The sequence below is a fragment of the Nuphar pumila genome, chromosome 15 (genome assembly GCF_984573655.1).
Source record: "Nuphar pumila chromosome 15, dmNupPumi1.hap1.1, whole genome shotgun sequence".
NCBI classification, from domain to species: domain Eukaryota; kingdom Viridiplantae; phylum Streptophyta; class Magnoliopsida; order Nymphaeales; family Nymphaeaceae; genus Nuphar; species Nuphar pumila.
The window spans coordinates 19,981,534-20,007,994 of NC_143263.1; the positions used below are offsets into that span (position 1 = coordinate 19,981,534).

General features: G+C 37.9%; 1 protein-coding gene across 3 annotated transcripts in view; it reads left to right on the forward strand.

Annotated features, from left to right (window-relative positions):
* Positions 1 to 26,461, forward strand: part of LOC149814728 (RING/U-box protein) — a 102,655-nt gene extending 76,194 nt beyond the window's left edge. For all 3 annotated transcript variants that reach the window (XM_089989839.1, XM_089989837.1, XM_089989838.1), the window contains 9 exons: positions 2,963 to 3,032; positions 3,120 to 3,229; positions 4,760 to 4,825; positions 5,020 to 5,708; positions 5,862 to 5,964; positions 7,416 to 8,703; positions 9,181 to 9,255; positions 23,549 to 24,730; positions 25,944 to 26,461. In XM_089989839.1, coding sequence (XP_089845965.1) covers positions 2,963 to 3,032; positions 3,120 to 3,229; positions 4,760 to 4,825; positions 5,020 to 5,708; positions 5,862 to 5,964; positions 7,416 to 8,703; positions 9,181 to 9,255; positions 23,549 to 24,730; positions 25,944 to 26,180 — 3,820 coding nt within the window. In that variant the 3' untranslated portion in view covers positions 26,181 to 26,461. The remainder of the gene's footprint in view (positions 1 to 2,962; positions 3,033 to 3,119; positions 3,230 to 4,759; positions 4,826 to 5,019; positions 5,709 to 5,861; positions 5,965 to 7,415; positions 8,704 to 9,180; positions 9,256 to 23,548; positions 24,731 to 25,943) is intronic.

Here is a 26,461-nt window from a genome sequence, read left to right on the forward strand (position 1 = left end):
ATTAGATGTGGAGGTCTAATGTTACGAAAGTGATTCGGTCGAGGGTTAAGTTGAAACCCAATAATAAAATACAAATTTTGTGCTAAGCTATCCTGGGAACGTAACTTGACCTCGGGATTTGTACTTATTTGGTGTAACCGCGGGCAACGATAATTAAAAAGAGGAACTTAAATTGTATGCATTTAATAGGGCATGCATATGAAAAGGGAAACTTAAGAAAAGATAATAAGAGGATTCATGCATTACACATAAGTCATGCATTTTTCTGCTATGCATTAGAACACGCATATGTTATCTGTTTCCTTGATTGTTATATGTTTGGTGGATGCGTGATGTTTAACTTTCAATGTATGTTAAATGTCTTGTTGTACTAAAATTGTGCATCATGGTATGGTTTAATGTTTCTTTATGCATAATGGATGTACCTTGTAGTATGAATGCGTACCTGAATTATGAATTGTCATAATTGCATTTCTCTAAATAATTGTGTAGATTCATATTGTGGTTGTGGGATATATAAATGATGCTATTAATGTTAGCTGCCAGTTAACTTCTGATAAATTGTTGACGGTCGTAGCATAGATCTTTACTTATCCTTGTATGTGCCAAAAATCATACATGACACCCATATCACATACTGGATTCATGATGTACTACATTAAAAGTTACAGATTTCCTACTTAGATAGTTGTAGTCTAATTCCTATAATTTTTCAGGTGAAGAGTTTGAGTTAGGAGCGGTTGCGGGATGAGGCTTCGATCGAGATTTTTGGATTTACTGTTCCAAGAATAGTGTGAGGACTCTAATCTTAATTTTCATTGATATTGAAATGAAATGAATGTTTTGGTCTTGCTCCACCTGTAATGTTCTGGAATGCTTAGCCCTATGGTATGACTGGTTTTCGCTATTTAAAAAAAAAAAATCTTCAAAAATTTGGGTTAAGATTTCGGGGCGTTACAATTATGGTATCAGAGCATGAGAACACTAAATCAAAGATCACGGTTGTGCCATACCCTGCAAGCGCTCTGTAAGTATAATTTATTTTGATTTTTGTATTAGTCATATTACTGGTACTTTTTATTATGATGCTCATATTAGCACATAGGTGAATTCACGCCTACATAGTTTCATTGTAGATGAGTGTATCATGAATATCCGACTAAATTTCTTAGTAGATATGTGCGTGTGTTTCACGTCGAAATAATCGAAGGTGATATGATGTCAGAATTATCAAAGCACATGAAATGATGAAATAATCTGAATGTCTTAGATGCATATGTGATTTGAATCCTGTGTGCATAACTCGAACTACGTATGGTATATATGGGATCACATTGTATAAAACTCATGTTTTGGTTACACCTGTTTCGAGGTTAAATTTGGAAAATGCAATGTTTCTAGTGGCAATGATATGATGCATAGGATAATATGCTTTTGTACGATATGATTGAAATGCCACGTGATTTGAAATTTTGAAAGCATGTGATATATGCTTAAGTTCAATAGTGAACTATGATTCATGGAACCTTATTGGGGAAAGGTGTGATTTTATGACTTATGTGCCATATGAAGTGATGATGCCTATTGGTGATATGTATGTTTGTGCCAATATTGGTAGCACTTTACATGAAAAAGTGTATATAGAATACCCACCTAGGTACCCTGAAGTAGATGCTACTGTTTAAAGAAGGCTATATATGATTTGAAACAGGCATCTCGTGCGTGGTTTGGAACTTTTAGTGTTGTTCGCTCTTTAGGCTTCATTTGAAGCCAATGTGATTATTCGTTATTTGTTCATTCAGATCACTTTCACATTACTATCATTGTTGTCTATGTAGATGATCTTGTTATTAAAGGCAATGATCCAGGAAGAATCACTAAGATAAAATCAATGCTCAACAAGCAGTTTCATATGAAGGACTTAGGTCCTTTGCATTATTTTCTTGGCATAGAAGTTGATCAAACCGACAGCTCTCTTGTTTTATCTCAGGGAAAGTATGCCATGATATTCTCTCTCTCGTCGATATGGTGGAGTGCAAACCAGCACAGACTCCCATTGCAGTCAAGTTAACTGATGATAATCCTCAAGATCCTATGTTGCCGCACCCCAAGCAGTTCCGCAGCCTGCTTGGAGCTTTCCCGTATCTTACCTTCACTAGGCCCATCTTATTATATGCGACAAATCATGTCTCACGGTTTACGCAGTTACCTAGACTTAGTCACATGGAGGCGACTAAAAGAATTCTTCACTATATGAAGGGCACGATCAACGATGGTCTTGTCTACAGGAAGCATACTTCTAACCACCAAGATGGGTTGGAGCTTGTTGTCCTTGCCTATTCTGATGTTGTTTGGGCCAGTGATCCCTCCACCAGACGATCTGTTACCGGATATGCAATTTTCTTGGGACAAAATCTAGTTTCTTGGTCTAGCCGGTGCCACCAATCCGGTCCAACATGAGAAGATGAAAGATGTGGAAATTGATCTGCATTTTGTCCGCAAAAAGGTAGAGAGTCAAGAAATTCATCCGCTATATCTCCAATCTTTTCCCCTCTTCTTTTTCTGTGTAACAGGGCACCCAGACTACACAGCACGCAGTCTTCACAAAACATTCTGTGCATTTCTCAAAAACTTATTTTCAACGATGTGTCTAATTGATCGTTTCTTTCTGTGGAAAGTCAGAGTAATTGATGTCTAATTGATCGTTTCCTTCTTAAAGTAAACAACTTGTTTAGTTTGGAGCTTGGATCATAACAACTTTGATGTATTTGCTTGAGGTGGGCACAAACGTGAACTTTGTTTCCCTTGTTTCGATATATAGGTTTGATGCCTAGTTTCTGGCTCTTGTATTTGTTTTGCTCTCTTATGAATGTATGGGCCTTATATGTAGGTAAGTGGATGGAATATGAAGTACGAAAATCATAACCTGAATATTTTATTGTTTTCATTGTTTTTTGTGCAGAGATGATGATTGGTGTGTTCAAGGGAAGAACAATACACTTTCCTTCCCTTCATATTATATTGATGAAGATGTAATAATCAATTCTCTTACTCTTTCATTTTTGTGGAGACATTGTATCTTTTTCCGTTTCTTCTACTCACTTAATATAGTTGTGTAGGCAGTTGCTTGTTTAGGAGGTGATGGTTGCAAGATACGAAATGGACACCTAACAGCTGAGGACAGTCTAGCCCTTGATACATCAATTGCTTGTGATTCGTGTGATAATTGGTAAGTGTACTTGGGGAAGATTCTCTGAAAATGGAAGCCAGTACCGGTAAGGAAATAAGAATAATCTTTCTGCTAGATTGATTAGTAACGAATTTGGTATATGTTAAACTACAGATCGGATTTGTTTATTATTTTAATAGCATTGGCATACATTATAATTGTACACAGACATTCTTGTGTTCCTGAGAGCATGAAAAGCACTTTAAAACTATTTACCACCTGATAACATAGGCAATTTCACACCCATATGTGCTTACAGTTAGATGCATTCATGCACAGACGGGATAATGCACAAATGCACTTTTGCACCTCTGTTCATGGAAGTCACCTGGTATGGTCCTTTAACCAACCTTACCTATAATTCTTCCAAGAGAATTTGTAAAATATGTTGAACTAGAATGGCCATATATTCTCATTCTTGTACATGGACTATTTTTGTTTTGATTCCATTGTGAGACTTGACATCCATCGGACTCTCTCTCTCTCTCTCTCTCTCTCATGAGTCTTTATGTCATCTCTCTCGCACTAGATCTATAGAGCTTTTCTCTTCCCTTGTTTCAGAATGATCATATGTTTTATATTTATTTAGTCACATTATGGCATTTTTGTATTATTGGGTTGTTAATTGGTGTTTATCTGTGTGTGTATACGAGTTTGAATTCTTAGTCCTGTGACTTAATATGTGGTTCATGTAAGCAAGACTCAATCTTATGTAGGCACAACTTTTTGCTGCCTGAAATCTCGTGTCACATCTCATCTTTCTTTATGCTATTCCTAACAAGCTTTTCGTAGTATATGATAATAAGAGGCCAACCAAAAATGTGCTGCAAATTTTCTGTGGATCATAAATTTACATCTAAAAAGATGAAACTGTTAGAATATTCCTGCTTTACTTTCAGTATTCTCGTTACTTTTGGTTTCCCATGTTTGAGATGTTATTTGGATAATGCAGGAACAGATAATAAGTTTGATAATAATTCATCAGTCCTGAATGTTGGAGCATTTGGTTTGACTTGCAAGTGTATATTTGTGATCTCATACTTCCTTTGAGCTTCTCTTGAGAATAGCTTTTGTTGGATATCAGCTAGTACCTTAGCTTTAATGAGCTTGCTGCTTCTGCATGAAACCTCAAAATTATTGAATTCCAATCATAAGCTTAAGCCTCCTGGCTTGTGAAGCAGTAGCACCCTCTAATATTCATACCACCACAGACACGGTTCCATCACTTCTAGGGTGTGACTGTCAAAAATCCACTGCATGTATTTGTGGATAGAACCTGACATGCAAGTCCTTCCAGTTAATAACAAAGAACCTTGTTAGACACAATGCCTCAGTGAAACATTTGCTTCTCTGTTACATTGTTGACACTTGTATTTGCAGTTTTCCATTGATTACCAAACTTTATTTACTTGAATATGATGATCATTTCTCCATGCTACTGTCGCCGTCTGTGTAGTTTATCATGCTTTAGTTTGTATATCTATCACTGAGTTGTATCAACTTTGACATGCGACTCTTTTTCTCTTGAAGGTATCATGCTTTTTGTGTTGGATTTGACCCAGATTGTTCATATGAGAGTTCATGGTTGTGCCCTAGGTAATGAAACCAAACACACAATTTTTTTTATGCCATAACTTCTTGTTGAGGAGCATGCATCTGCTAGTAAATAGCCTATGCTTGCCAGGAGACACCAGTTTGACCTGTCATATATGATATATGTGCATTAAAAGGTGGGTCTCATTGAAAATGAAAATGTGGGTAGCTTTTTAATATTCTAGTATCTGTTGTAGGTGCAACACTGATGCAATTTTAAGTCAGAAATCGAGCAAAATTTGCACGCAGGAAGTTGTCAGTTCCTCATGTCCAACACAGGCCACTTTATCTGGAAAATTGGCAGTATCTGTTGCTGATTCTGGAGAAACTGCTGTTGTTGTTTCACTGGTTGAAGGAAAGCAGTTATCTGATGATGGCCAAAAAAATATTAGTGAAATTCTATCAGATGTTGAAGAGAAGAATGCTGTGGCACTTCCCATTTTTTTTAGCACTAATGATCATGGAGGACTTGTGTCTAAGCCTGAAATGTACTTTCTTGATGATTGTGGTCACAGCAACCCTCCAACCAGTGGCTCAGTTTCATCACATGCTGCTGGATCACCAAACCCTTTTTCCTGTGGAGAACAGGAAAACACACAGGTGCCGTCACATGTGATCATGCATGACAAGCAGATCCACTTTCGTCCCGATGGTCATGAGACATTGTTGTCCTTATCTTTATCCAAGGATGTGTTAATGTTTTCATCTGATGATTCAAAATCTAGTGGTCATGATGAAACAAAGTGTCAGCCAAGCATTGGGAACAAGTGTCAGACTCTGGATCCTCTAAATTTTGATGCTTCCCATGTTCAGGATACACAATCATGTGATGAGGAGTCCAGCATTGATCTTAATCTTGGATTGATGGTTGGATCTTGTTTTTCAGGTAATGCAAAGCAATTATTTCTACATGAGGCAGCTTTTCCTTTTCCAAGTTTGTTTTGTTTAGATGCAAATCATTGCTTTTGATGAAGGTACTCCATGAACATGTTTTATTTCTGAAATCCATACAAATTACTTGTTTATTGAAATTTTACAGTACAAGATAAGATCAGCAATGTGAATGAAAATGAGTTTGAAGACTCAAATCAGAAAAAGTTTGATGGTGCTGGTGTTAACAGAAAGTGTATGGAGAAAGCCAGGTTAGAACCGCTCTATAACCAGGAATTTTGTCATTTCTGATCTGTGGCCTTATAGTGGGGCAGCTATTACCCATGATTATCATTGTCTGCATTTTCATTCATATTTTGCTTCTGGTGTCAAATAATACTTGAGAATGATAAATGGTAGTTTGTTTGCAACTGGCACCCTATGCCTTTCAGAATTTGCTCTTCTGCTGTCTTCATGAAGGATCCTCGTGATTGAATTAGTAAATGCATGTGGTTCAATGGATACTTTAAGTCTGTAGATAAGCCTCACTATGGTGTGCAGCATGTGATTTCCTTCTAAAATCCCTGCTATATTAGTTTCTGGTCACTAAAAAGAATTTTCTTTGCATAAACTTGTGTTCATTTTCTGTAGCTCAATAAATTGTTTCCATTTCTGACATTGTCATAATGACATGGGTGATGCATTTATGGTTGGAAATAAAGGTTTCCTTGATGAATATGAACATATAAGTTAAAAGAGTTGCTGCAATATCACACTGAGCCCACCATTCGGCATAGTACTCAGAGAAAAGATTTTCATTCATGCGGAGAGAAAGTCTTGCATCAGTATTTCTTTTTTGTCTTTTTATACTTTGATAAACATTTTTTATATTGGAATACGGCACAAACTTAAGTCAGGTTATTGAACAATCACTGCATGATTACTTAGTTTAAATGGTCTCCTCTCCTTTTCTCAGTAAAAATTATCCGTTTATGATTAAGTTCTTCCATGTTTTGTGATCATTGTTCATTTATCTCTAGAGGATTTTATGATTTTTCTACCTATGCATGATGCTGGTTTATTCGACTAAGAATTCTTCAAAGTTCTTAGTCACCTTTTTCAAGTCTCATCCACATTAATTATTGATATCAACCATTGTTCATGCTAAACAAGTGTATAGATATTTGTGCTAGAGAAAAGAAAATCTTAAAACTTTATCAATTTCAGAGAGTAAAGTGCAGACTTTCCTATCCTTCTGGGCCTAGTCAGATAAAGGAAGGATATCATTGAATAGAACTCATATAATATTTCTTGCTTCCTTATCATTATGCTTTTGAAGATATTGTTGCTATTGTTTCAAGAACCTGAATGTCTGCACTTTTCACTGTAGAATATGTTGTATGGAATATTTTGTCCACATGAGCTGAGCACATCTGGCTAGTGGGCGGCTTGATTTGTCCTGAGATTAAGGGACATCTTAAGTTCAAAATCTGGGGGTTGCATACCATGGTCGAAGCATAAGGGATCTTAGTTAATTTTATGTTCTATTTCTGCTTCTGCTGGAGTGTTTTTTTAGTTAGTTTGGTTTGCTGGATCAGCTGCTTCATATGTGTTTTCTCTTTTATGATATGCTACTTATTTAGATGAAATATCTCTTCTTATGCTGTTCATGTTTGTTATAGCTGCATTTTTCATTCCTGATGGATTTGATTTGTACTTTCAGGGATGTTGTTGCGGGGAATGATCAGACTGATCATCAAAAGCTCAAAGGAACTGAAACAAGACCCGTTCATAGAAAAAGAATCAAATTAGAGAGAAATTTTGAGATGATACCACTAAAGTGTGAGGACGGTGTCTCCTGTTCAGACTCATCAGGTGGACACTCTAAACTGGTTAATCACTCTAAAGGTAAAAAGGTAAGAAAAACTTCTCTAAAGGAAGACAACTCATGTGACATCATGAGTCTAGTTAAGGAGGTTGACCATGAAAATGCCCATGAGCTTGCAACCCCATTGCGTGGAGCCAGAGCTACAAAGAGTAGGGAAAATGCTGCTGGGTTAAGAATAAAAAAGATCATGAGACGGAGTATTGATGATAGTGAAGCATCACAAATAGTACAGAAGATTAAAAAAGAAATAGATGATGCTGTAAATGATGAAGCTTTACAAGCTTCTGACATATGCAATCTGGTTGATTTAAAACTTCTATCAGCATTCAGAGCTGCAATAGCAGGGCCAAATAAAGAAGAGAATAAAAAGGTTATTTCTTCTCTCGCAAAAGCAAAGAAATCGCTACTGCAAAAAGGAAAGATACGTGGGAACCTAACCCGGAAGTTGTATGGAACAGCCAGTGGACGGAGGCGTCGTGCTTGGGACCGTGATTGGGAAATTGAATTCTGGAAGCACAGGTGCTTGCACACCAAACCTGACAAAGTTGAAACCTTGCAATCTGTTCTTGAACTCCTAAGAAAAAACCCTGAATCTTGGTCAAAGGAGTTGAAAACTGAGCATAAGCATGAAGAAGAAGAGAAGAATCCCATACTTTCTAGACTATATTTAGCTGATGCATCTGTTCTTCCAAGGAAGGATGACATCATGCCATTATCTGCATTGACAGGACCAAGTAAGGATGGACAGGAGAAAATACATTGTCCAAGCAATGTTTCTGAACCAACTGGGGTTACTTCTTCAACCAAAATGCCTAAGCTAGCCTCTATAAAATTGTCACCTGCAGCCTCTTCTCCAAGCAATATTTCTCCTAATTGCAAGGTGGAAGTCTCTTCGAAAAAAGTACTTGGAGGTGGACAGGCACGAGGACTAAACACCATTGCTATGCCTCATTCGCAAGATACTTGCAACATGAAAGAAGTACCAGCTCCAGCTGATGATGTTAAGGCTGACAAAAGGAAGTGGGCACTTGCAGTTCTTGCAAGAAAGACTGCTAACATGGATAAAGACAAAAATGGAGAGCAGGAAGAAAAGGACTGTCTTCATGGAAACTGTCCTTTACTAGTATGTTGTTTTCTGTTGATACTGTAAGGAAAAATATTGGCCACACTCATGGGTTCGAAACCTCCTAGCTGAAACTCATAAGGGCAGGTCGCGTTGACCAAATCTGACCCCATGGATGTGTTCAGCATGTTCAAAATGGTAGGAATCGACCCTTGGATCGTATTTTTTGATTTAATTCTATGATTTTTTGAGGGATGAAAATATCAGCATATTGTAGGCCGTTGCCTTAATTTTTTCAACCCCCGGAAAATCTGATCCACATTTCGGAAAAAATGTAATCACATCTGGTAGGTCAGATGTACAGAGAAAATAAAAAAAGAAAAAAAATAGAGTTTTTCACTCGTGGGTTTGGAGCCCCGTGAGAGTAGCCAATATTTTCCCACAAGTTCATACATATGGAAGTTATTTTTCCTTTGCTTTTTCTGATCTAGTTTTGCATACAGTTTCTTATCCTTTGTGATTCACTAATGTGAATAGGCACAACTGCCTGCTGACATGAGACCCACATTAGCACCTAGCCGTCACAATAAAGTTCCAATATCAGTAAGGCAGGTTTGTGAGGTTATGCCATCACTTAGATATCTGCAAATTACGTACTGGTCTGCTTAATACACAATTTACTTCTTTTAAGTTGTTTTAATCATTGAATTATGAACTCATTGATGAAAATAGTTAGAGGTATTGTGCAGCTAAATTATTTCTTGTCCATAAGTTGCTTGTGATGGTTGTGCTTAGACTTTTCCATGCAGTCTTGTATTCATAGTCACACATATAGGCGATAAACTCACAAAACAATAAATACATAAATGAACCGCCAGATTTAAGTTATCGTGACTTTATCATGATTAAAAAACATTAATATCATTAAAAGAAATGGTTGTCAAGGTTAAAAAAGTCATATGAAAGGAGAACCATTCAGGACTTCCCTTAGCCCTACCTTTATTGTGGTATGTGTTTAAAAGAGATGAAGGTGCCCCCTTTTATGGGAAATGGAAGGGGGGCCAAATGAAGCCAATACCAAGATCGATTTTTATACTAGTCTACCCTACATGCTTGTTTTTCATGGAGGTTTTTTGTAAATTTAGCCAGATTGTTGGATTCTAGTGTGAAAGCACTTTCTGTGGAATGTTTTTTGTAAAGGCAAAAGAGTTGAGTAAATCTTACATGCCTTCAGAGTGGCACTTGATCTTGCTCCTGGATTTGTCATGAGTGAAGACCTTATCTTTTTTGTTCCCATTATTTTCCTGATACTTGTAACGCCCCAAAATTTCAAACTTTCGAACCTTTCAGAAAACAGGCAAGAGACTAAAAGAATCTCTTTATTACAGAGTTGGTTTATGAAATCAGCGGAAGACCATCCTTTTGTTAATTTTAGAAAGGCAAGCTGACCACTTTGGGCGCGTTAGCTGAAGAACCAAAACATACAAACCATGCTACTTGAAAAAAAGTACTTTCATTAAAAGAAGGTTCCAAAAGTACAAAAATTCGGATGTCCCAAGGAAAATCCGTTACAAGACCCAAAAACATCAGGACGCGAGCTAAGAGCAGGAAGAAGAAAGTCTTGAAGCCATCTTGTCATCGCGCCATCACCCATGGAGTACCTATTCATCACCTGTACCCATAGAACGGGTTAGTTTCGCGAAAAACTAGTAGGTGCACAAGAGAGACTACAAGGAAACTGAATTATGTACATTTAATTTAGTAGGTTACGCAGTTTAAAGCAGATATGCAGTTAAACAGGTAAGCAATGCAAGCAGGTAAATAGTGCAAACGCGTAAGCAGTGCAAGCGAATCAATAGTGCAAACGAATAGGTAGTGCAAGCGAGTCAATAGTGCAAGCGAATAGGTAGTGCAAGCGAATAGGTAGTGCAAGCGAGTCAATAGTGCAAGCTAGTGCAAGGGAGTCAGTAGTGCAAGCGAGTGCAAGTGAGTCTCACTACTCAACAACCAGTGTGAACAGACTTTATGTTTCGATATTACTGGCCTGCGGGTACGCGCAGGCAAAACGTAGAAACAACTGAGACTAGTTCGGGCCTCTGTTATTCTATGTATTTTGAATAACCCGAATAGCTAGTTGAGTCCGCTCCAAAGGGACGGCTTTAGCCGAGAGAGGATTCCCCAAAGGAGGCAGTGCCACGGATGCATTCAACTTCTGCAGAAGTGTTGAGCTAACTATTGTAGCCCATTTCCCCTAACTCCAATGACTGGGGAGGTCGGATCATTGCCCGTAGGGTGGTTGTTAACAACCTGTCCATTGGAGTTTGTACCGCTCTGTCATCTCCCTTAACAGACTACTAGAAACGAATAGGTACGTTAGGGGTTGCTTAACTAACGACCCATTTTATGCTGTGGTCTTTAAACCACTCGAGCATCTTGCCTGTGAAGGCGAATGTGAGGCCATTTATGTGATTCCAGCATTGTGCATTTTGCACTGTTCGAGGTCGCACGACCGTCTCATCCGATCATCGCAGTACTAGACGTGTCGTGCACGACTACAAGTACTCTAGGATGAAGGGGGTATAGCTCCTCAAAAGAAGCCTCAACAAGAGTGTTTCACAAAGATGTAAAGTTTATCAACTTTACTATATCCTTTGAAACAACAGTACCTTGTGCCAACATTATGCCTGCGATTTTCTAGAACCTCATCCGCTATCAGGGTATCTACATGCCTCGCATGACTCGACACCGGCCTCGATAGACGGGATACAGGTTTCTCAACAGAACCTCCAACTCGTCTGCAGGACTGCATACTCAAGGAGTCAGGATCCTTGCAAGGTATCCCCCTCCTTAGAAGGGGATGTAACGCTAGCTCCTATCTCAACTCTCGTCCTAAGAGAGAGAGGTGAATGCCTGACGATGCCTTTAAGGCATATGCAAAGAGCAAAAACCTGTGCGGCATCTGCAATAGCAAAGCAGTAATAATACATACAAAAACAAGAGCCTAAGCGCAAAGCGCGACGACAAGGTAAAGGTGGTAAGCAGAAGTGCAACGCTGAACCTCGCCACGATGCGTGACGGCACATACAAACCATAAGCAAGAATGCAACACGAGATCTCGACGCGATACACGATGGCAAGTATAGACTGACATAAGGTAAAGGGCAAGGATCGCGAAACCGCGTCCTTGAGTTAAGTGCATACTCGTATAAATATATATATATATATATATATATATATATATATATATATATATATATTTGTGTATATATATATTCATTTAATGATCGTTTTTAGTTTAATTGAACTTAATTCAATTATCCAAGTCTTCCGTACAATCTTCCCCTACCTTGGAGGGTTACGAGCTTGCTGACGTCTGCAGACGTACACAATTGACAGCTCGGGTCGCGGAGCGCGAGTGAGATCCGTCGTAGCTGCAAATATGCGATATTAACATGCAAACCCAGACAAAAGCAAAAGCAAGGCAAAGACTCAACTTCTCCAATACATAGAGCTGGGGCCAACAGTCCCAAATGACTCGAAAAAAAAAAAGGATGGGGCAGGGCCAAATGAGCCTTGCCGCCTAAAGAAGGATGTAGTCAATGCGAGCAGATGACACACGTTCACTAGGAATTCCTCGCTGGAGATCAACAATTGTAATGATCTGTCCCGATTACGATGTAGCTTCCAAAGATTCCTCGGGCCTGTCGACCAAGGGTATAGGCTCGCGCACAAAGGGGCAGGGGGGCATCGGCCCCTGCTGGCGAACAAAAAGGCAGGGGCCGATGGCCCCTGTTAGCAAACAGAAAGGCAGGGGCCAATGGCCCCTGCTGGCACACAGAAAGGCAGGGGCCAATGGCCCCTGCTGGCAAAAAGAAAGGCAGGGGCCTGGCCCCTGCTGACAAAAGAAAGGCAGGGGCCTATGGCCCCTGCTAGTAAAAAGGAAAGCAAGGGCCGATGGCCCCTGCTGGCAAACGAAAGGCAGGGGCCATAGGCCCCTGCTGACAAAAGAAAGGTAGGGGCCATAGGCCCCTGCTGGCAAACGAAAGGCAGGGGTCGATGGCCCCTGCTGGCGCAACAAAAAGGGGCAGGGAGGAGGGGCTCGACCCCTTCCCTGCCGTACGGAGGAGGCTCCTCGCCTGCCGTACGAAAGCAGGGAGGAGGCTCAGCCCTCCCCTCCCTGTGTAACGAAGAAACGAGGGGGAAGGAATGAGAGAGAGAGAGACGGAAAGAGGGAGAAGAAGGGGAGGAAGAACGTACCTGGTGGTCGGCGGCGTAGAGAGTCGCCGGCGGCGATCGGCTGACGCTGGTCTCCGGCGAATCGAGGGTGACGAGAGGCGGTGGGTGTCGGGGAGAGAGATGAGAGGGTCGAGGTGGAAGGGCGGTGAGGAGGGTTTCGTAACCCTCCTCCCGCCTGCCTCGCTGTCTTAAAAGACAGCGAGAGGCGGTGGTCCGGGTCGGGTCCGGATCCGGCCCGAATCAAAACAATTTTTTTTTCCGTTACAATACTAATAAGAAATGTGAATCCTATTTCTTTTTTTTTGTTTTGCTACTGTCGGTCAGATGTGGGATTGGCTGCCTGACCAACCTGAAAGCAATTGCCTAGATATTTTTCTGTCTATAATAACCTGAGTAAATTTTGGGTTGATCAAATTAATTCCAGAGAAAGGCACAGTTTGTTTCTTCTAATAAGATAGCAGACATCTGAACAAAACAGAAAAAAACACAATTATCTATCTTAGCTGGCAAGCTTTTGATGCACAGAAAAAACCAGTTTTATCTTTGACTGATTCGGAGAGAATTTTTTCCCCTATTGTATCTTATCTGTCTGTTCACTTATGTATTAGTGTTAACTTAGGACCATACCACCAGGATGGTCTGAACTCAAAACCTAAATGAGAAAGGTCTTTAGTGGAGTTCCAATCTAGAACATAAATCTGATCTATAGCTTATGTTAGTATCTAACTTGACCTGATCCAATAACAGTTCTATTTATCACTAGTGGGCAACATGCTGGTGCAACCTGTATATAGTCTATATTGGTCGGGCCTCTGCCAATAAAACCCGGCCCACCAAAGGGCCAGTCTAGTTCTCCAAAACCTGGACGACGGCATGGCAGGGACTATATTTTGTGCATGCTTGACTGGCCTGCTGATGGAGATCAGTCAATTGGGCAGGGCTACGGCTCAAAAAACCTGCCCAAGCCTGTCTGACATGGCTGGGCCTTGGCAATGTGTGGGCAGCCTGGTCTGATGTTCAGCCCTAATTGAAGATGATCCATAAAATACAGGTCCTCTTCGGAGGAATAAGTACCACTAAACTACCAAGGTCAGTTTTTGACAGTCACATTCTTGATGTGACATAGCCAAAACACGCCTATACATTGCAGGTTGGATTTAAATGTACCCATATGTATTGGATATCTGTTGACAGCACTGGTGTTGGGTGTGGGTGTTGTTTGGGTCATGAAACATGATGCATCCAGCTATCCTGTTGTCTCATGTTCCATTGGTTGATTTGGCTCAAAGACATGGTGTAGTGGGTTTGATCTGTTTTCAGAGGCTTAATCTATTATCAGCATTAGTGAGGTGTGAGTTGGCCTATGATGCAATCTAGTTGTCATTGGACAACCTTGTGGACTTAATATTGGTTCTACAGGACTTGGATCTGGTCTAGATCTTGACTGCTGACATCTTCACAGGTCACATCTGTGTTCAAAGTGGTTTTGGGCAGCATATGTTTATGGGTTCAGAATGATATGCATGCTTGTCCAAGTTGACTGTCATTGATGTTACAAAAATAACAAGGCATTTATGAGGGTCTAGTGCATGGCGTCTGCAGTTTCACTTGGTAAACATCATCATGTCATCACATGTAAATAAGTAAAGGTGTATTACGGTTAACTGAAAATAAATGAAGCACTAATAAACATGGAATGACAGAGATGTACATGGTAAATTTCAAGGCGTGAAAATGTAATGACACATGGTGAGTTTCCAGGCAATCAGACATTAAAAGTGTAGAGGCACTAGATAACTATTAGATAATATATGGAAGATCTGTCATGTTATTAGAATGTTGTTTTTTTTAAAGAATTTTACTAAAGAAATGCGGTGGCCAGGTGGCAAGGAATTAGTGTAGGAAACAATAGAAATCAAATGGTTACAGTGGCATTCCCTATCCTGGTGAAGCCAAACCAAGACAAATCAGCTCCAGGATGTTTTCCCTTTGTGCACGAGGGAATCCACTTGATTTTTGTGATGAATAGTATGTAAGCTGGGTGAACAACCTGTTGAAACTTCTCTCATTTCTTCTGTCACAGGGACATGCAATTTAGGGTCCGACATGTAGGGGACATTCACGCTATGGCATGCTGACATGATTGGACACTTACAAATATTATTATGATATTTTTAGTAAATTTTAATAATATTCAATAACATGCATCTTTACATATTAAAATATCAAAAATACTTTTAATTGATTAATAATTAAAAATCTGTCTGGCCTATTTTTCCAAAAATTTATGAACTTGTGTCTAGTGTCAGAATGTACCCGTCTTTGTAACATAGCATGTAACGACCCCAACTCATACCCCTTGAAAATGTGATTTTTTTTTTTTTGAAAACCATTGCGAAAATCTTCCCAGAGACCTGGCCTTTACAGTTTCACTCCCAATTAGATAACCAAACACATCAAAATAGAGCTTACACTTATCATCCATACCAAACCAAACCATTATTCATTTATTTGAAAGAAAGAATGTTTAAGCAATGATTGTATGAGACATCAGAGTTATTTAAATGACATAAAAGTAAATAACGTAAAACTGAGCCACGTTGTCCCTCTGTGAACCGTCCAGCAAAAAGGTGACACTGGTAACTCTCTCAGAAGCCTGTCGCTTCACTGATCATCTACGGCTGCAAAAAATCATAGAAGTAAGGTATCAGAATCGAAATCCTAAGCACAGGTACTTCTAACGAAACAAGTGAGCATAACAAATACAAATAAGGTTTTATACAATCATTTAGAGGAAAGCAATTATGACAACTTCATAATTTCAATGAAGCATTCATGCAACATGGAATAGTTTCTAAGCATGAATAATCATCAAGCAATAGCATGGATTACAATTTAAGTAAGTAGAACATTTAGCATGCATTAAAAACTAAACCTCATGCATTCACCATCATGTAACGATTAAGGGAACAAGTAAAATATGCATGTTCTAATGCATAGCAGGATTATGTATGATTTATGTGTAATACATGAATACTTTATTATCTTTTATTAAAGTTTTACATTTCCATATGTATGCCCTATTAAATGCATACAATTTAAGTTTCCCTTTTTAATTAATTATCGTTACCCGTGGATACACCAAACGGGTACAAGCTCCGATGTCAAGTTAGGTTCCCAGGGTAACTTAGCACACAAGTTGTATTTTTATTTACTGGGTTCCAAACTTAGCCCTCGACCGAATCACCTTCAGAACATTAGACATCAACATCTAATGTTGGGGACATCAGGGATACCTCACGCCCACAGGTGTCACTTTCTTAGTATACCAAAACAACAGCTGTGTCAAACACACCACCCCCAGGTCAAGTGGCGGACTCTCCCTAAAACTGTGGCTAGGAGAAAGAACCTCAATATCGGGTTCAGAGGAAAAAGTAAAGTACACAAAGTTTTTATATCCTCGTAGTCTCCCCAAGACCGAATCTCTAAGATTTTCATTCTTCTGATGAGAGATCCCAAAATGTATATTACACTGTTTTTATTCATTATTTTTTTTATTAAGAATCAATTATTGAGTTTTGCAATTCAGCATGCAAAGCAAAGGCAAAAGCTCGCATCTACCCTGCGAGAACCATCATGGGAATCCCGCCCGTGGAAACACATAGAACAGTGAAATACAGGGCAATAAAAATAGATGTGCTTTTTGCAATGCATTTAAAAGTAAATAAAGAAAGAGCATCCAGTGCTCGAGGCTCTCCAGGCCTGCGATGATTCACTTAGATCATCAATGCACCATATGCAAAAATCATAACAATATGCAATATATGCAATGATACCAACATGTTCTCAAATGCACATTCATTCATACCACAGTCATATGCATGTGTCCACCATCCATGTACAAGTGCTTTCATGAAATCACTTAACACACATGCATTCATTCATGATTCATAAGTACATGGGAACATTTATGTAGGATTGTACATGTCAAACAGACATCGATTTCATGTATGTACATGCACTTAGAAACAAATTCATAAATGCACGATAATTAAACATGTTTCATAACTGTAGGTACATGAAACTGTTCATTCATAACATATGTTAACATCCACACACATGAACATAACCCAAATCTATATATTAAATTTTAGGGCAACACACATTCATATCATGTATGCACATGTACCAAAACAAACTTTGCCATAACATGTTAACAGGCATGCATTCATATCCAACATGTCATATAAAAAATAAACCACATGCTTTCTAAATATACATCCATACATGCAAACCTTTATCATGCGTATGAAACAAAAATATTCATTAACATGTATTTACTTAATTCATATGCAACTATATCAAGTGCATGTTTTCATTTAATGCATTCACTCATATCGAATGCATGTTTTTAATTCACATACTCACATCACATGCAAGCCTTCATTCATAAGTCTTTTTACACATGTGACTACTTGTGTAACTATATATATGCAACATGACCCAATAATTCAGATTAGTACATATTCACAAAATACCCATGTAATAACATTGCCTTAAAATATAGATCACGCAAAACGTGTTAATCATAAGCAGGTAAAAATCTGGAATCTACAACGGGCAACACACAATACAAATGACATGTATTTTTTTTTCTAAAGAAATTTGCACCCAACACATTATGGAAATGAATATGCACAACCTATTATGAGCAAAAGTTTCCAATCTAAATAAGATTATAGTTAATTCATCAATTTATTTTTTTCTGATTTCTGATGTTTCTCTACTTCTATATAACTAGGAAACATTAATCTTAGTCAAAACTATACATAATCAGTTATTTTGTTTAGTACTGCATCAGGGCATAGGACATTATCAAGCAGTCTGGTTTTATATATATATATATTATTTCTTCTCTTCTTTTTTTTTATTGCAATACCTCGCTAGCACCCAACCGACTGAGTCGGTTGGGCCTGTTGCGACCATGCCAGTGCTTGGCAGTCAGCCGGCCAATAGAAAAGCAAATAGTTATATTATTTTCTTTTCTCCTTTTTTTTTAAATGTAGTCTTGAATCAAATCCCAACAGGGTGAGCAAAACATATCACGCCCCAAAGGAAAAGATTGGACTGTACAAAACATGTGAATCTACTCGTTCTCCCTAGATTTCCATCTAAATCAAGCATGGAAACCCACTCATACTCGATTTCTCACATAGATCAAAAGAAGACCCATACCACTCCAAATTACATGGTATCAGAGCTTGGTGATCAAGCTAAATTTGTTTTCAATATATTGGGAAGCATGCCACTCCAAATTTGCAAGTGTTGAAGCTCTTTTGCCATTTCTATTCGAAGTGCTCGTGATTTGTGACATTTGCTTGGTGGTAGAGTGCTTGTGACTTCCACCTTTACCCTCGTTCTTTTCTTTTATCTTTCTCTATTCTTTTCTTTTGTTTTACCCTGCTTTCTAGTTTTTTCCTATTGAAGTTTTCCTTATTCGTTTAGATGCTCTTTATATTTTGATCATTTTGTTGATATGCATAGTACTGCTAGCCTACAGTTAGGCATGCATGGTCCTTTTATCCATTTTATGTTTTAGATTGAGGTGTGCTCATGGTATACACGTTATGTTTGTTTTAATATTGTGTTTGACATCCCTCTTTGTTTATACTGGCTAGTTTGGTGTATTTCTAGGTTTAGTGCCGGACTCATGATATGTCAAAGTAGTTTCTCATTTTGGGGAATTGAGTATGTGTGCTAGTTTGATTTGCTTGTCTGTTTATTGAAATTTAGTGCATGATAGAGCTTATTTTGATTTGGGTTGTTAGAACTCTTGTGTAGTGATTCTTTTTATGTTTTTGTTTTCCCCTTTCTCTTGCTCTTTTCGAGGTGCCTGCCCCATATGTTCTTCCAGACTCTTGAAACCCCAGTTTAACATCTCTCTTTCTCTCTCTCTCCCAATGTGCAAATTTTATTTTATTTTTCTGTCAATCGAATCTTATTGCATCTGATATTTCGTTTGATGTCAAATGGAGGTAATTGGCCCTTCTTCTATTTGATTGACTCTCAATCATTCAATCTTTTAGGTTTATGTGGCAACCACTTTTTGCTTTCAAAACACAAGATTAGCTTATAATCGATTAGCAAATTTCTGAATTTTTTGTTTTTTTTACAGGTTTATAGCCTATAACAGCGAGATCCTTGTCTCCTCGTTATAGCCTATAACAGCGAGATAGTATCTCTGTAATATCGCGTATTTTCACACTTAGTCATTTTGAGATTTTTCAAAAATTTGGCTAAGTATAGAAGAAAAATCGGTAAAATCTTGATATAGGCTGAAGTACGGCTCTGTAATATCGCGTATTTTCACCATTGTTTTCTTGTTCTTTTTAGATCTACGTTCAATGTACGGGTCTTTCTCTTGTTTTGAATGAGAAAAAGAGCATGGGTTTGTATTTCATGCAAAATTTTAGTGAAGATCCATGGGAAAAGAGTAAATCTAGATATTTACTCTATTATGCATGGATTGGTATTAACAACTTTTCTTTTTTGGGGTTTGTTTTGAAAAAAAAATATACATAATTTTATTTATTTATTTATTTATTTATTTATTTATTATGTGTCACAGATTCATGGAGCTGGACCGATCTGCCATGTATTTAACATGCGCAGGTCTGGTCCAGATCTAGTGTTCTAAGGTTTGAAAAAGGAAAATGTAATGTGATCTACCTGTAGTTAGAAAAAAAATTCTGTGTATGCTTATTGTTTGATAAAACAAAAATTTTGTTCTTGATTAATGCTCATGTTTGAACAACATATATTGTTGCATGTTCCATGTTAAGTATCTTCTTTGCTTTCCTTCAATAAATAAAAATAAACTATGTGAGCCTCAATTGTATTTTGTCTCTTCTTCAGTGTTTAGTCCATATTGGCTTACTCATTGTGCATGATTTATTGGGGCGTAACCTCGTCAACCAACTCGATGGTGCATCAGCAGTTATTTTGGGCCCTATTTCCAACAAATTCATCTGTTTTTGCATATTCTTATGTACTAGTGAAAAACTGGTGCATGTCAGATGAACTCACTGTTGTTGTTGTAGCTTCAATAAGTGATCAAGTTTCAGGTCCAGGTCCTCCATATTTAGAGCATCTTCTATTATAAGAAACTCGGAGTGGACATGTAAACATCATTGCGAAATTTACGATTATAAGAAATGTTGAGTGGACACGTGAACATTTCCAAATTTGAATTTACTTGTTGTAGGACCTGCTAAGCACAACTTTTTTTTTTGACTAAGTATCTAAAGTTATCCTTCCAATTTGCTCCATGAGCAAAGCCCTCAAGTCAAAACAGTTACTTTTGTGTATGAGCAAAGCCTGTTGTTTTGTGAGTCATTTATTTATGAGAAAATTGGTCATGGTAGGAGCTAGTGAACCCTATTTACTTTGATGAGGAAGCTAATGTTATCCTTGCAACGAAGGTGCTACTCCATGCTACAAATTGAATGAACTGTATAAAAAAAAATGATAAATTTCACATCTATGATCTACCCTCTCTAGCTTACATTGTGTTATGGGCTCTTAACCATAGGCATAGGATCTCTCACTTTTAAAATTCATTTAGTATGCTACTGGGCTGTCTTTTGCTATTCACTTTTCTATTCTGAGTTAGGCATTTATGGGTTATATTCACAATGGTGGTCTCGTACATGTTTTGCATTGCCTTTTATGTGATTTCTTTGTGCTTTCTACTTTATTTGTTATATTGAGTAAATCTCACAAGATAGTAGAGGATCTACATGCGTGATTCATTCATGTGCTGCTATGCAGTTTACAAGCTTATATTCAGGGCAGGAGCCGAACCCCAGCCGATTGGGTCGGCTGGGTGTAGAGGATTTTTAACAAAAAAAAGAGAGGCATTTTAAAAGAAAGTTATTTTTCTTTGTTTTATCATGTTATGCACTTAGGGCTCAAGCCGACCCACTGTCGGTTGGGCTATTCGCTGAGTTAGCCAGTCGACTGGGCAAGGGTCTGACCCAGCCGACCCATGGAACTGTTGCTCTATCTCGATCTGTCAGTCGGTTGGGTGTGTTTATCAATACACCAGACCCAGCTGACTGGGTCGGCTGGGCCATGTGCCTGCAGACTTTACAAAAAATAATAATAATAAAGTATAATAATAAACATTTTTTTTAGCAGCTGGTTGGGTTGCCATGTGTTGGCAGAGCCCAGTCAACTGGGTTCGGTTGAGCCGAGTTTGGGCTCCAGCCGACTGGGTCGGCTAACCCCGATTTGGATAGATTTGAAAAAAAAAGGACTATTTACACATATCGATTGGATATGCGAACTTGTGCTACTAATTTTGTATGCTGAATTGCAAATTAATGAATGAGTATTAATAACAAGATAAAGAAAGTGAATAATGTAATATACGTTCTGAGATATCCCGTCTTTGGAATAAAACTCTTAGAGTTGCGATTTTGGGAAACTGTGATGATACTAAAACTTCGTGTGCATTGTTGTTACCCTTGAACCCGATATTGAGGTTTTTCTTCTGGCCACAGTTTTAAGGAGAATCTGCCACTTTATTTGAGGGTGGTGTGTAGAAAGAGCTGATGTTATGATATACCAAGAAAGTGACACTTGTGAACGTGGATGTCCTTGGTTTCGACATTAGATGTGGAGGTCTAATGTTCTGAAAGTTGTTTTGGTCGAGGGCTAAGTTTGTAACCCAGTAATAAAATACAACTTGTGTGCTAAGTTACCATGAAAACCCTACTTGACATCGGAAAATTTTACCCGTTTGAAGTATCTGCGGGCAATGGTAATAAAAAGAACTTAAATTATGTGCATTTAATAGGGACATGCATATAAAAAGAATACTTTGATAAAAGATAATAATTTATTCATGCATGTGCACTGAAATTATGCATATTCCTGTTATGCATATCATGCATCTTTACTTATTTCTTTAATTGTGATATATTGATGAATGCATGATGTTTGTTCCCTAATGCATGTTAAATGTCTTTATTGCTTAACTTGTGGTCTTTGTTGTTTATTGAATTGTTCCCTCATGCTTAATAATTGTTCTTTATTGCATGAATAGTCAATTGAGTTATGAATTTGTCATAATTGCATCCTTCTAAAATATTGTATAAATCTTGTTTGTATTTTTTTTACTTATTTGTTTCATTAGAGGGATTCGTACACAGAATTCTTTGGAATCTGACACCCCTACTTTTGTGTTTTTCACAGCCTCAAAGGCCCAGTGAGGCGAATTGATTTTGATAGGGCTACGAGAGGACCACACGATTGCTTGACATATTCTTTTAGACAGCGTGACTTTTCTTTTTGCTTTATTTATATTTTATTTGCTTATGTCTCAGATTCTATGTATTTTAATAAATAAAGTTTGGTTTTGGTTTGAAAGATGAATATAAGATTTCTTGTGGTTATGGATGTGTTGTAACTGTAAAAGCCCCGAGTTCCTGAGAATGTTTCCGCACTTGTTTAAAAAAAAATTGTCATTTTTTTATGGGTACGAGTTGGGGTCGTTACAACCTCATTGTTAAAACAACCTTTTGTTATAGGATACCTCACCGCTATTAGTATTCCCAGTTTTGGCTAGATTCTTTGCTGCTATTGGGTCACCTTTTAACGACCTATAAATGTCGCCATTATTGGTCAACAAAGACCATTTCTTAACGACAACTTATCGGCGAGAAATATCATTGTTATAGGCCAATATTGGCGAGAAAAATCGCCGCTATTGACCCTCATTATTATAGTGAGAAAAACATATAGGAAGCTTAGACTATGCGTGTGGAGAGTATAAAAGAAGTGTGGGAGAATCGAGGTTCCCATGAAGTTTTGGAAGCGAAGAGTATCGTGTTTCTGAAGCGAGTTCCCGAGAAGCGTGCTTCCCACCTACCTAAGAAGCATCTAGTAACTCTGGTCTTTGCATTTTAGTTCATTCCTTTCCAAACTTGGGATGATTCCTCTTGCATCATCTCAAGTTTGAGGGTGGATGTTAAGTTTGATGTAATATATGTATTACTATTTTGTTTTCTACCCTGCTTACTGTGTGTATGTACATTTCATTTTTGATGAGAGAGAAAGAGGTAAGGAGGGATTACATGCATGTACAATATATAGTAGGTACGTAAATGTGCTCAAAAGCACTCAATGCCAGCATTTCAAAGTACCTACTTTCAATAACAATATGCTAGGATTTTGAAGTACCCATGCAACACAGATTAAAATATATTAGATACAAGCAGTATGTTGATGAAAAGTAAGGCTATAACCATCTCCAGAAAATTTGCTTGCTTAAGATAATTAAAATTCATAACATGCCAGTGTTCTTTCCAATCATATTTCATGTTTTATTTTTGTATATATTGGTCAATTCTTGTGACAAAGATATACGTTAAACCATTTGGAAAACAAGTCATAATAGTTTATTAATTTTTGTCTTGAGTGATAATGCTTCATTTTATACTAAAATCTTTTCTTTCTGCCATTATTCTGTCACCCTGGTACTGAATTTCGCATTTACAGCCAGAAGAAGTTAGTTGAATGAGCACTTGCTGCATGTTTTGTTAAAAGCTGCTTTACTATATGTGCAATTGAACCTGTTTTCAGTGATAAAATTTCTTTCTTACAGGTGCAGCTTAACCGACTGATTGAGCATTATCTCAAAAAAGCCAACCTGCCAATCATTCACAGATCTGCAGCGACGGAGTTGGCTGTTGCGGATGCTCTTAATGTTGAAAAACAAATCTGTGAAAGATCAAAAAGCAAAATAGTGTATTTAAATATCTGTTCACAAGCGCTCTCTCGGCATGTTACTGTTGGTGACAAGCATAGAAAAGCAGCAGAAACCCTTTCTGATGCTCCTGGCAAAGTTATGGAAGAACGTAGAGAAGCTTCTTGTGGTCATGGATCAGATAATGTTGATCAAGTATTAAGGCAGGCTGGCCTTCTTGCTGATTCTCCACCAGACAGTCCATATCAACTTTCACAAGATACTGACAATAAGAATGATTCTGCTGTGAAGGATGGAGAGAATGGATGTGAAAATGTATTGGATTTGGATTCTCATCCTGAGCTTGATATATATGGAGACTTTGACTATGATTTGGATGAAGATTTTATGGGTCTTTCTGGAATTGGTGATTCTACAATGATGTCCAAATCACAGGTTGATGTTACTGATTCAAAAATGAAAGTATTACTGCACACTCTCAATTACAAAAAAGAATCTATGGTTACAGAATCTGTAGATATGGGAAGAGATACAAATTCTGAAGGAGAGAAAGTAGGTAAAATAATTTTAGAGTCAGAGTTGTTGGATCATCAGGATTTGGTGAAATCTGAAGCAAATCATGACAGTTTGAACTTGGCAGAGGCTGGTGAAAAGGAAAGTCGACCAAACTCAATTTTGAACATGAAAATTGATGATCCTAATGAAGCAAACAAAGATCTTTCAGTGGCTAAATATGAAGAACTGTATGGCAGGGATGAAGACGAAGACCATTTGCCAGAAAAGGTTTCTGGAACAGAACCAAGTATTTGTCTGAATGAATGTATGGAAAAGCAAGCTGCAGGTGGAAAAATTGCTCATGAAGAAAATGAGAAATGCAGGCCAATTAATGTAGAAATGATGCTGCAGATTGACAGTGAATGCTATGCAGAGACCACTGTGATTGAAACTGGTGGTTCTGTTAATGGGAGTTCTTCCAAGACAGACAATTCACCAACCCATTCCCTGATGAGTGAAAATGCCCCAAGAAGAGGTCCAAGATCCAATCAGAAGCAGAGGGATCTCAGTCCTATCTATAAAAAGGTGAGTTATAAGCCTGGGTCTTATGGAATGATAGTTACATGTAAAGAATGTAGTTAGAATTTGGCAAACTAAAAATCATAAGTCATTGAGAAGTTAAATTGAGCTACATTGAAGAACAAAATTTATATCTGCAGCTGTACTTGGTTCCAAAATCGAGAAACCCCCTCTGCAATCAAATATTTGTTGTGAATCCACATGGTCTCTTGTGCGTTAGACAGTGTATGGAATTTGGACGATGCATGAATTATCTTGGACTTGGCCTGCATCATGTACAAACTCAAAAACTGTTTATAGTCTTTACCATGCAGTAACATACAACAAAGTGTTGCTTCATACTCAGCCAACATATAATTTTGAAATCTGTGTGAATAACTGTCATACATTAAATAATTGTAGTAGCAAGATAACATATCCAACTTGAGTGGGCCTTTTGTCAGTCTAGTTTTGTTTCTTCTTTTCAGGATCTATAACTGCTGTGTTTTAGGTTTTAAAGGTGTAGGACAAAACCTCAAAACCAAGTTTCAAACCTTAAAAATTATTCTTGGCAATCATAGTTCCTAAAATCATCCACAGTTTTTTGGTGTCATTGTGGCATTTCGTTTTGGTGAGGTGCGATTTGATCCATTTGAACTACTGGGGAAAGGCAGTCATTGCTCTAAAACTGTACCTGTTTTGCAGATAGATGAACAGTAGACTTCAGTAACTACGATATTCTGGCCTTGCCAGTGAATAGTTTACTTTCTAAGATTAGATTGCACAAATATTGTTTTGATTTATCATTTTATTCCTAACGACTGGCTCACTCCAAGTTTTAAACCTAGTCTTTTTACGTGTACCTTTCATATTCTCAGTTCTGCAGTTACCCTGTTGTCTTGGAAAAAGAAAAATAGCTAAACTTTCAGTTTTGGGTTGCTCAAACATTTGCACTTTACATTTTAACCATCTTGAGTGTTGGAATTTTGCAAAATTTTCTTTAGGAACTCGAATAATTTTAATTTTTAAGAACACATCCAATCTGATAAGTGACATAAGTCATAGTTTCGGCCAATGGATTATACTCATGATCTGGTGTGTGCCTTCTGTAGTCTTTTATGTGACTTGAAAGTCGTTTTGTTTGTACTTTTCTTTTCGCGACTCATTTTGAATGTACTTAATGAATTAACTGCTCATTCATTTTCACTTAACAGTAATGTGTTTGGATGCTCTGTTGCAGGTAGAGGCTTACGTCAAAGAGCACATTAGACCTCTCTGTAAGAGCGGTGTGATCACGGTTGAACAGTACAGGTGGGCAGTCAGCAAAAGTGCAGATAAAGTCATGCAGTACCATTACAAGGCGAAGAATGCTGATTTTCTCATTAAAGAAGGTCACAAGGTGAGGAAACTTGCAGAGCAATATGTGGAATCCTCCAAGCAAAGATGCAGTCAACCTCCGTCCTTGCGTGACAAATGATATTTGCACTCTTATCTGCTACTCTGCTTTGCGTTCTTTTCTAGTGTAGGCCAATCCCTCAACTACAAATGTAGTTAATCCCTCATGTAAAAAGGTGCCTTTTGTATCTGCTATACATGTAGTTAGATACAGGTTCAGAAAATATAGTTAATATTTTGTGAATTTAGGAAGTTTTGTGGTTCCTGGATACTACTACATATGTATAAATAACTATCTATTTGTATGATTTTGGTTTCTTCGCCATCATGTATTAGAGAAAATGACAGTTTGTAATGGGCCCA